The sequence below is a fragment of the Sphaeramia orbicularis genome, chromosome 3 (assembly GCF_902148855.1).
Source record: "Sphaeramia orbicularis chromosome 3, fSphaOr1.1, whole genome shotgun sequence".
In the NCBI taxonomy this organism is placed as follows: Eukaryota; Metazoa; Chordata; class Actinopteri; order Kurtiformes; family Apogonidae; genus Sphaeramia; species Sphaeramia orbicularis.
In genome coordinates this window covers 53,389,291-53,401,905 of record NC_043959.1, presented here as the reverse complement: position 1 = coordinate 53,401,905, position 12,615 = coordinate 53,389,291, and the positions used below count along the sequence as shown (strand labels likewise).

Below are 12,615 nucleotides of genomic sequence, written 5' to 3'. Positions count from 1 at the left end.
AAGCACAAGGTTCCTTAGTCTGAATCAGAATACACTAGTTTTCTTCTTACCAATAAAGAGGTTCCATTCAGCATCAAGGTCTGCCTGGTTTGCTAGACATCCTCTCATAACGTTGTGACAGTAGTTGTGACAGGGTTTGAGGCCGGGCATGCCGCGACAGTACGGACAGTACAGCATCTTGGTTAAGGCTCTGACACACGCTGGAGCTACATTCACCTGCAGGAGAAAAGAGGTCTATCAGCGTCAAATGTCAAGGCTTTTAAAAGTGCTTTTAGTCCAAGCCAGTGTGTTCGACCAGGCTGTATGACATGTACAATGATATAAGAAGCTGTAAAGGCAGAAACAGAGGCGTTGCTCATCATAAGTGACATTTTCAAGACAATCAAATAATCCCACAACCATTAAAACCCGGTCTCACAGAAACTGCATTCAACAATCTGTAACCAAGTACGTCTCATTAGAAACATCACTTACATTGCATTTTGTTTTGACGTGGTTAACAGAGTTTCAAAGTGGTGACAATATTGATGAAAATAAATGTAAATTATTCACTGAAAAACTTCATTTACACTTAGCTGGCCTTGAAAACAACATTATGGGTTGGTTTAGTCAGTAAAAGCAGTTGGCTGAGTCAGAAAAAAATGGACTTACAATGTATTTATTAATATTTAAACCAACCAAACCTTTCCATAACCACATTTGTTTCCTAAATCGACATGTGTCTTTGATGGAAAAATTCTGGATTATGACTGTTTGATATCCACCCCTACCTGATAAAGTAAGACCAAAGACATCATGGATCCTTCAATGACAAACTCCATTTCCTCACAATGAATTTAAGGCATAGGCACTATTTTTAGCAAAGTAGATTTATGGTTAGTTTTACAAATCAGCATAATTTGTAAAAGTTGAAATGTTGAAATTAACCTACTATTACTATTCCTAAAACAACTACTACTATTACTACTACTATTCCTACTACTATTCCTACTACGACTAGGTTACTACTACTACTACGACGAGGCTACTATAACTCCTGCGACGACTACAACTACTATTTCGACAACGACAAGGTTACTTCTACTGCTACTACTACTATTACTGCTACAACTAGGCTACTATTACTCCTACTACTTTTTCCTACTACTACTCTTACTACTACTATACTACTTTTACTACGACTACTACTACTATCCCTACTACTACTCCTCCTCCTACAACTACTACTTCTACTACTACCACTACTACTATTACTATTCCAACTACTACTACTACTTTTCCTACTACTACTCTTACTACTCCTACTACTACTCCTACTATGACTACTACTACTACAACTATACTACTTTTACTACGACTACAACTACTATCCCTTCTCCTACTACTACTCCTCCTCCTACAACCACTACTTCTCCTACTACGGCTACTACTACTACTACTACTATACTACTGTTACTACAACTACTACTACTATCCCTCCTCCTCCTCCTACTACTATTATTCCTACTACTCCTGCTATACCACTACTACTTTTCCTACTACTACTCTTACTACTCCTACTATTACTATACTACTTTTACTACGACTACTACTATTATCCCTACTCCTACTCCTCTTCCTACAACTACTACTTCTACTACTACTACTACTACTATTCCAACTACTACTACTACTACTATTCCAACTACTACTACTACTACTATTCCAACTACTACGACTACTACTATTCCAACTACTACGACTACTACTATTCCAACTACTACGACTACTACTATTCCAACTACTACGACTACTACTATTCCAACTACTACGACTACTACTATTCCAACTACTACGACTATTTTTCCTACTACTACAACTTCTACTACTACTACTATCCCTCCCTCCTCCTCCTCCTCCTCCTCCTCCTCCTCCTCCTCCTCCTCCTCCTCCTCCTCCTCCTCCTCCTCCTCCTCCTCCTCCTCCTCCTCCTCCTCCTCCTCCTCCTCCTCCTCCTCCTCCTCCTCCTCCTCCTCCTCCTCCTCCTCCTCCTCCTCCTCCTCCTCCTCCTCCTCCTATACTACACTACTCCAACTACGGAACTCAACTCCCAAATTAATGTAAAGGAAAAAGTAAGTTTCAACTTTTGACAAACCCTTTCACAGTCCATCACCTCTTCTGAAGCCTGAAATGTGCAAGCCCAACCAGATAAAACTGCGTGACAAAAAGAGGTTTACAACTCTGTCCATCTCCACGCTTTGTGAAGGCTCTGCCTTTTGTTGTCGGGTCTTGTCAGCGCACCAGCTTGAATGAAAGTGACAGGATTCTCACATCTGCTTCCCTTCAGAGGTGGGGATGCAGAACGAAGAGTACATCTGATAATTGGCCTGTCAGCCTTTGTATTCATACTTGACTTTAGATTTTGTCCAGTATGTACTCTGGAGATTTCTATTTATGTGTGTGTGTGTATGTTGAGGGTTGGTGGACTGGTCAGTGTTACAAACAACATGAGATGATTTTTATTGTTTAAAAGATTATGTATTAGAAGTAGCAGAACCCAACAAAACAGAATTATTTGCTATCAAAAGCAAAGGTTGTTTGAAAAACAAAACAAAACAAAACACCGTTATCTTTAATGTGTTCTAAGGTGTCACTGAGAAAAAAAAAAAAATCACTGTTATTGAGATATAATTAGTTTTCACAGTGCATTAATACTGATACTGTAAAGCAGAGCACCACAAAATAAAGTGGTGAGAGAGACAGCACTAAGCTTGGTGGTATCAATAAAGGTGAAGATAAAAGAGAGTGTGAACCGAAAAAAATGAAACACTGTCAGAGCACTTTTACTGTGGTAACATCTGAGGCTGTTCTATGACACAATGTCCAGCTTAAATGTGTTTTTTTTTTTCGTTTTTTTTTTTTCGTTTTTTTTTTAACTTTGTCTTTGATTTTACTAGAACAATGCCCTGACCACCAAATGTGTTTGTCCATGTGTGTGACTGAGAAAAGCAAAGGCGATTAGAGAAAACAAGAAAGACGAAGGAAGAGAGAAGGGCAAAGACAGAGAGATGTTCGCTAATAGTGTATTTGCTTCCACTGCTGCAATGAGGATCAAATGAACCATCTTTGACATTTGCAATCTGCCACTGACATCACGCCATGGCTTGTAAGAAGGCCATTAAACTAGGTTGCTAGCTGTCAATTCCTTCGCTCCATGTCATCTGCTGGTATGTGTTCTTCTAAATTGTTTAGTTCACTGCAGGAGTGTGGTTAACATATGGGAAATTTTCACAAACAACGTTCATTTGATTGAACACGTTTTCCAGCTGACACGGCTGAAAATAAGCAGCTATACGCAGCATTGTGGATACTTATGTGGGGTTATATCAGAAATGTAAAACAAAAACAACGCATATCTTTTCTAAGCGGTGTCTGATACGTATTACCCTGCATCCTCTTTGCTCACACTGCTATAACTGACTCTGATCCTCAGCGACATCAGACTTTGCACATACTGTTAATTTTCCCTTTATCTATTTCACAGGCTGTGCTGTAGGGAGAAGTGAAAAAAGGAAAAAGAAGAGTAAACAGAGAAAGAACAGGTTGTGGAGACAGCCAACAATGCTGCCAAAGACACAGAAACAAACACTAACAGCAAGACAGACGCAGGTGAAACAGACGGAGGGAAAACCGGACAAGACACAAACAGACAAACAGAAGGTGCAGGTGCTATCACCATATTTGGACAGAGAAACACAACCAAGTACATGCCAGTCTCAGTATTTTCTCCGGAATAAGCAGCTTCTTATACAATACGGACATCTATTGCAGATTTGAACTGATGGATATTTTAAGATAAGGAATTTCTATGTTAATATTGTGTTTATTGCTTATAAAACCAGGTAATTTTGTCCATCTTACCTTATTTACTGTCTGACTTGAATTGCTTTTTCAGTCTCCAGTGACCACCCACATAACAGCTCTAACCTTTAGATTCCACTTCGGTCAATTTATGCCTCTATACTTAACATCCTCTATTGACAAAATCAATATCACACATGAATCCGTGTATCAAATACCTGCGAAACCCAGTTCACTGGTCTACTGCAACTATAAAGACACAGTTTTTAGACATCCACCTGCATCTCTGTATATCTCAATCTCTCTCCCACTCTAGAGGGTTAAATATTGTTTCCCTGTGAATGTTGCTTCCCTACAAAAGCTTTCTGAATCATTTTAATTCCAAAGCTGATTTGCATACAAATATATTTGCTAAAGTGACAGTGGGAAAAGAGACAGAGAGCTTGTATTTGGCTCAGTCCTGGAACTGCACCTGAGCAAGGACATTAAATCCAGTTTAAACCACAATCATAAAACAAAAATTAGTTGACATGATGACTTTGGAATACACCGGCATAATAAATTCACTGCTCCATTGCTATGATAAAAATGATGGCAGCATTACAGAAAAGCTAAATGAAAATTCACTCTACTATATCAACTTCTCCACATCAGTCATTCCAAATGTCATTTTGTTCAATTTAAAACCATGATGTTCTTTTTCCTTCCAGCGTGTACATTGAAGTACAGTATTTATGCATGATAATATTAAATAATTAAAAAAAAAAAACTTGTGAGGTTAATCTGTTTCTGTCAATTTAATTAAACTTGGCCCAGTTTTTGACAGCCCATTTAAGAAATATGAGGGGAAAAACACACACACGAGCTTTTTTTTTTTTTTTTTTTTTTTTTAACTTCTCCAATGTGTAGTGCAACTTTTTCGTGGTGACCAAAGAAATATATTCCACACTGCAAATAAGAAAAGTGTTTTAAGACGTCCCTGAGCTTTGTGAGCCTTTGGAAAATTTGCATTAAAATGGTTAAAATGGTGCCTCCTAACATAATTATCTTACAGCGGTTTTTACATCACTGCTGTCACTGTGCCCAGCAGTCGCAGGGTACCCTGGATGAAGGATAATCTGATAATCTTGTTAGCACTTATTTACAGCTGAGTGGATGGAATATTTCACAGCAGGCTGAGGGTAAGACTAGAGAACCATATTCGTAAGATCCAGAGTCAGATTAACACACTAATCTACTCATCTGATGTTTAAGTGCTATACTAACCCTGCATGGAGAGAATACGCATGTGTGTGTGTGCTTTATAGATGTCAATGTGTGTGTGCTTTGTGGAAAAATACAGCAGCAAATGAGAGCAGAACGGTACTTAAACGCCGGCCTCATCATTAGCCCGCTGCTAAAGATGTGGTCAGCTGTTCAGTCGGGCTCCTGAAGTGAGCATTAACTTTACTGAGAATTAGAAATGTAACATTATAAATCCAATGAGCCTGTGCAGTCATAAAACATGCCATTTCTAATGTTCATTCCTTAAAGGCCATCGTTAAGAACCATTACACTCACCCCAATCCACTGCTGGCCGCTTGACATACAGATAACTTTAGCTCATCATGATAGGCAACGCACATCATTATAATAAAAACATAAGTTCCCGTGTCGTAACATGATATAACACAAAAAGACATCCTTATTAGACATCACCTTGTCTATCCGACAGGGTGTTGTCATGCACATATGGCGTGAACTCCCTTTAGGGGTAACAGAGTGGGAAGAGCACAGACGATAGAAATTGCTTTGTGCCACCAAGTAATGAAGTTGTGAGAAATGACAATGACTTTGCAAGCTACCAAGGCCAATCAAGGGGAACACTAGTGGGACAGTGAGACTGGGGCCAAAAAACTGCCTCAATAGTTCTGTCATAATTATTGTGACAGGTTGTGATGCTTTGCACTGATTGGACATGGATGTAAGACTGCATTGCTGCCCCAGTGTCCCCACTCAATTCCACAGCCATTAGTGTCAATGGCAATATGAGTGATCTGTCACTGTGCAAATAAGACTACCATCTGCCACCAAGAGAAACACACACCTACTTGCATCGAACATCAGTAACATTTTATGTCTGCCAAACCAAAGGATTACTTCTAAGGAGATGGGGATAAAATCCAGAAACAATTATTTAACACAGAAAATGTGCTAAAAAGTTTCAGGTGCCATTTAGAGTATCCTTCTGTTGTACTGTTCAAATCATCTTTTAACTAAACCAATCAGAAAACAGGTTCCAAAGAAGAGCAAACTACAGTAAAGACGTGACGCTTTAAGGTATAACATGTAATCCTAAAGCAGATTTACACTGACTTACAGCTTTTATAATTGTATTTATTTATTTTGTGTTTTTGTATTACAATAGGAGGGCTAGTGCTATTTATTGTTAAGTATTTTTATTGTTGCTGTGATTGCTATTGTTATTTATTTTTTAATAACAGGCAGAGAGAGAGCCAGGGCACACTGTGTTTCATTGTCATGGTACTGGTACCCTGAACGCATATGACAAATAAACTTGAAACTTCAGACTAATCATTCATGCCAACAAACTCTTCAAACTTCACCCTTCCTCCCTTTATAATAGGTGTGTTTAGATCCAACTGCTTTTCATTTTCAATTTGCACATAAAAAATGTTGTGGAAAAAAAACTTTGACACTTGGGAATGGTAGCAAAGTTAGAGAAGTTGGGGTATGGATAAAATAGCAATGGAAACACATTTAAGGATGTGTGTTTCTGCTTGTGTGGCATAATGAGGAGAATGTAATGTAAAATCAGCAGCTTAGACATGTCTGTTACTGTATAAAATATCTAACATTAGCACATGCTGTGCTGCATTACGTAATAATGGTGCAATATGTAATAATGGGATAATTTTTCACCTCATTATGCAATAACACGTTTTATAATTATATGCCACATTTTGTAATCAAATTCTTGAATGCATTTTGTAATAAACTTTGCTGCATTTGTAATAACTTATTACATATTACAACAGTTATTACAAAATGCAGGTGTAGCACTTTTTTTTTTTTAAAGAACATGTAATAATTTGGTGTATTATGTAATAAACCATCAAAACTGATACCTTGACTGGAAAAAGCATCATACCAGCAGAACAGCAGTAAGCATTCCAGCTTAATTTGAATTAATTTTAAAAACTAGTAGGATGTTTCATTTGTCAAACTAAAATCAAATGGAACTGTATTCATTATAATGGAGAATGTGTTTGCAAGCTAGAAAAAGCTGCACTAATTAAGTATTACTGACAAGAAACTTACTGGTGCAACAAAACTGGGAAGACACAATACATATAAAATATTACAAAATGTGACAAAGTTTATTATAAAACGTGGTGTTATTACATAATGAGGTGAAAAATTATTGCATTATTACATATTGCACCATTATTATATAATGTGGCGCTACAACCCATAAAGACCCAAACATCTACTGTTGATCAAAACCAACTACTGATGTAAACTGTTTAATCTGTGTTGATCCACTAGTCCAATCAATACATAATTGGTGTAAAATACAGTTTGTCATCTTTTCATGGTCATCAGATATGACCCATTTGGACGTTCAGAGGCTCTGTAGTGAGCGTGGAAACACCATCATCTTCTACAATTTTGATTCACCAGTAAAACCCATAGGGTTTGTTAATGATGGACACACTTGGTTTATATTCAGTTTTTTATATATTTGCTGAAAAAGTATTTTTTTCTTCACTTTTCTCTATTTCTAATATAATAACCCTCAACTTTAACCTGAGCTTTTATGAACATCTACATGATCAGTGGATTAAATACAAGAAAATACATGATTTCTGCTGGAAAAACATGAAATGAAGTGGATAATATTACAATAAATGGTGATAAGTCACATAAGAAAGGTTAAATACTGAGAAAAAGTAATTTGGGAATTGTCACAAAAGTAACACGGGTCTTTATGGGGTTAAACCATGAATGTGATGAATAAGAAGCAAGCCCGGATTAACCATATGGGCAACTGGGCAATTGCCCAGGGGCCCACGATGTCTGAAGGGCCCTGGGTAGCTCGGGCATAACGAAAATATCTGGTTATCTTTTGCTTATAAATGAAACTGTCCGCTGTCCGGAGCTATTGCACTGCACAGAAACCCTGCTCCTGCTGTCTGTGACCGTGAGCTGAGACCCTGTCCTCATTGGTCAGTCCAAAAAGCAAATCAGCTGTGACGCAAATCAACGTGCGTGCACTGAGCGGGATGTGAGACGTCAAGAACTATGCGACATACGTACGCGAATCAAAACGATGTTTACATTGCACTTATTTAACTCTCTTGTTGAATTCTGAGGTGACAAGTGGATTTCTGTTTAACTCTTTCTTCGCCAATGACGAGATTTTCCGTCAATCCGTGTTTTCACTGTTATGCTATAGTTGGAGGTGTTGCGGATCATGTGAAATACTTTCCTTAGTCCAAAAACAAACAGTTAAGCAGTTTTTTCGGAAAAATGAAGGACCGGGTTAAACGCTTTTGCACAGGAGTCTCCGTATCCCATGGCAACGCATCCAGCGGCAGTCACTGAATGAGGAAGTGCAGACTGTGCAGGAACCGCGCGCAGTTTCAAAAGCCTTAAAGATGATTATGGAGACAGAGTCTGACAGTTCAATATGTGATGGAGCTACAGAAGAACCATTTAGAGACAGGAACGGAGAAATAGAAGGTGAGGGAGACGGACACGGAACACGGGAAACACGGAGCGGCTCAGGTCCGACACGGAGATGGGGGGGGGGGGGGGGGGTTCACGGAGCGACACGGAGAAAATGACAGACAGGAGGAAGAGAGAAAGAGACATTTCTAGGGGACATTCAAGGAGAAGACAGACAACCAGACGTGGGACAAGACAAAGGACAGCTAGTGTTCATCTGTTAGAGTGAGTTCAGATTCAGACTGAGGACACAGAACAGATTCAGCTGTAGAATGTCAGCAGGGACAGAGGTAAGACACTGTTGGATTTAGCTTTTGTATGAAATAAATAAATAAATACATATATTCATCCAAAGATAAATAACTACATGTCCATATAATTATTTACAGATCAAACACAGCAGGTGGTCCAACAGGAGGATGTGGTGCAGCCAAAGAAAGGCCAGAAATCTGCAGTATTTAGTGAATTTGTTTCTTTTTTTCTTGAAAATGAGGAATATTGAAGTGTTTATATCAAAAAGCTAAACTAATATGTTGTTACTTATAACTGATGTATGTCAAAGTGTAAAGTTTAGAAGGAACCTGGTGCTTTAGAAGATGTTTGGTCTAAAGTTTGGTGTGGATTCCACTAACATTTTGCGGAATGATGGGATATCTTAGAGCTGTTTGTTATTATTATTGTTGTTATAATTATTTTATTTTGTGATTTTGAATACAGTGTTACGGTTGGTAAAGAAGAAAGAGTCAAAAATGTAAATAGGAAATCAGTTTTATCTTGAAAATCAATGTCTTAGAAAAAATTCAATTTTCTCAGTTTTTTGCTCTAAATTCATTTTTTTCCTGAAAATGACCAATATTCAAATATTCATATCTCACGAACGAATGAAGATAGAATAAAATCGTTTTTTGTGTTTAAAAGTTGAAGTTCTGTTCTTTCTTTTGATGTATTCAGTGTTCACATACTCCTAACACAACATTTTCAGTGAGCCTCCAAAGATTAGTGAAAATGACCAAAAAGGCTGGCGCTGGCTACCAACTCACTGGAAAATGCTCTGGCGGGGAAAGAGTTAAAATTCATATCTGAGTCTATCAGATTATGTTTGTGTTTTGTCTGTGGGCTTTTTCTGACGATTCAATACATTTGTGTTGGCAAAAAGTGTTCTTAAATATATACTGGATACTTTGGAAATGGTTTCTTATTTATTTTTTGTGAAAATGGAGGACACTTCCCTCTCTTTCTAATGTAGTGGATCAATTTTAGATTATACTGATGCTAATGTGTTTTGTTTTCATATCATCATATGCAAGTGAGTGGCCTTGACAAGAGGCTATAGTGGTGCACTTGTAGTTCTACGAGCATTTACACATTTGTACATCAAAATGCATTTGATGATAGTTAGATATTGAAGTATGGGGTATATTTACATATATTCCTGGAACTTATTCTGTATTTTGCCAGATTATAGGGATCCTGGGGTTGTGATGATAGGGCCCTTGAATATTGTTGCCCAGGGTACAATGAAGTGTTAATCTGGCCCTGATAAGAAGGTAATGAATATTCACATAAAAGTAGTGGGTAAAAATGCACATTAATTTGCATTTTCTTTTACCGATTTTCTAATAAATTTGGTTAAAAATTGCCATGTATTTGGCCAGAAACCTGCCTAATGAGCGAGAGAGAGTGCAAACCACAGTGAATGAGGAAACAGAGCAGAATTTGAAAAAGAAAGAAAAGAAAAAAAGAGGTGAACCTGAAATAAAACATTATCTTCTACAGTGGTAATGCTCTGAAGCACAAATAAATACACCCACACCTTCCTTTCACACAACTGGAAAGGAAAGAATGAAGGAAGTGTAATTCTGCACAGACACACGCACCTGCAACAAACCAACACTAAAGCCGAGAAAGGAAACAGCAGTGCAACCGGAGTCGCTCATTTTTACAGAGCTGTGTGATGGGTGTTCACACACTCGACAGTCACAGGTGATGATTGACAGGGATTATTATTATCATATGACTGTATACATACTCTGCACGCATACATATCCTTCATGTGATGACATGTTTTCACTGTATTCTCATAATGCACAGCTGCTGCTTATCGCATAGGGTATTTTGTACGTTTTAGAGAGCAGTGTGTGTTTTTTCCTGTTTTCTTTGATGCTTACTTGCAATTGCTAGTAGGAATTAAGTTTTACATGCACTTAAGCTTTGTGGTGCAGCTGAACTAGTTTCATCTAATGGATGGAAACATCATAAGGACTCTTTCTTACTTGAACATAATATAGTAGGTGGCATGGCAGAAAACTTGCACTACACAAGTATGAAATAAATACGAAGAGGCTGTAATTATAACAAAAGACAACTAAAATGTACATTAAACATCCCAAAAGCACAATCAATATAAAATTCATTACAATTGGAATAAATATAAAAGCATATGCAGCACCAATAATTATTAAAGTACTGATTATTTACTACATACAAAGTGTTTAAATTATTTTTTTTCTTTTTTAAGTGGTTCAAACCTGAGCTACAAACTCATGAAGAACACTGTGGAGGTTTTTTTTGGTAGAGCTGTATCTTTATTAGGTTAAAGTTGTGTTAGTCTTTATTTTCAAAATGAATGTGCATATCTCTATATAAATTAAATAATATTAGGAATGTTGGAAATGTTGTCATGCGTTGGGTAGGGCTGAAAAAAAAAAAAAAAAAAAATTGTGGCAGTAAAAGAGCCTTGGGAACATGGGAACAATTGCTGTGATGAACAAGCTTTACTGACTGTCCTTTCAAGCATGGCTTCTTCTGACCATGAAGGTGATCTTAACTAGGTAGTTTTAGTTGCCTAAACATAGTCACACCTTAATCACAGGGGTGTCAGACCAGAAAATGCTTATATGGGTCATTGGTGAAGGTGCTGAAAAATCACCTTTTTTTGTTCTTAGTATAAGAAACCACTCGGTTGAAAGTATACAAGTGTAGAATTTAAACATCTTTGCGAGTGTCTTAGAATATTTTCGGTGGTTGTCGGGGTAATTATGATTTGTACAAGCTGGTAAATACAATCAACAAACTCACACAATCTCCTAGTCCAGCTGAAACATGCTGTTTGTGTTTTCCTTGGCAAAAAACAGTTTGCTTGAACAGCATGAGAAATATCCACACAAAGTGACAAAACCACAAACATGACAATTCACAAATACTTTTAGGGAATGGGAAAGTAGTTAAGCTAAATAAATGTGTGAACTTGATGTGAATATTAATCCCTTAGCACATACAGCTGCAAAGTGAGCACGATGCGACTGTATGCACTAAAGCTGTCATCGGTGATGGAGCATGCTCCGTAGCACTTTGTTCTTTCACTAATCACCTTTCCTCCGTGCGTCTCTGTGAACTTTACAGTCTACCCTGCATGTTAAATGTAAGACAGAGCCGAAGACTAGTCCGGAGAGACCGCACTAAAATCAGCTGCTGTCAAATCAATAAATGTTAGCTACAGACAGAATAATCCACATGTGAGCAACTGTGCTTCCATGAAACCAGACCGTGGTACTTCCTGGGGCCCCGGCCACCCACAGGACTCAGCCCAAGTGTCTGTCTTTGTCGATGCGTGGGCCTCGTCTGCTGATTTACCCTGACGTGTACTATGTTAGGTGACATGTCGAAAGCAGTAGTTGGGCTGTTTCTTTGATTTACCAAGACAAGTGCAAACATGTTAAAAGCCAAACCCGCGCTACTCCGTGACTACGCACGGCGTACCATGAACCAGTCGGCATCTCTAGTGGGTACAGCATGCGCACACTATATTGTTACCCATCTGTCTTTGTGCCTCCTGGAATAAAGCGCAGCACTCACACCGTGTCCATCTGACTCTGGAGATCTGCAGCCCGACCTGAGCGTCAGGGACTCCCTGGTGGCTGCCAAGCGGCTGCTGGTCAAATGTCACGACATCAGTGCTGACAGCCTTTCCTAAGTGCTTGTTAAATAAAGATGTGCTACCATAAACTTTGAATCGCAGCATAAAAATCTAAAGATGTAAGATGT

At 38.2% G+C, this 12,615-nt stretch overlaps 1 protein-coding gene across 2 annotated transcripts in view; it reads right to left on the bottom strand.

Annotated features, from left to right (window-relative positions):
- Positions 1–12,615, bottom strand: part of LOC115414915 (glypican-6-like) — a 201,354-nt gene that overhangs the window by 71,942 nt on the left and 116,797 nt on the right. For both annotated transcript variants that reach the window (XM_030128286.1, XM_030128281.1), the window contains exon 4: positions 51–216. In XM_030128286.1, the coding sequence (XP_029984146.1) occupies positions 51–216 (166 nt within the window). The remainder of the gene's footprint in view (positions 1–50; positions 217–12,615) is intronic.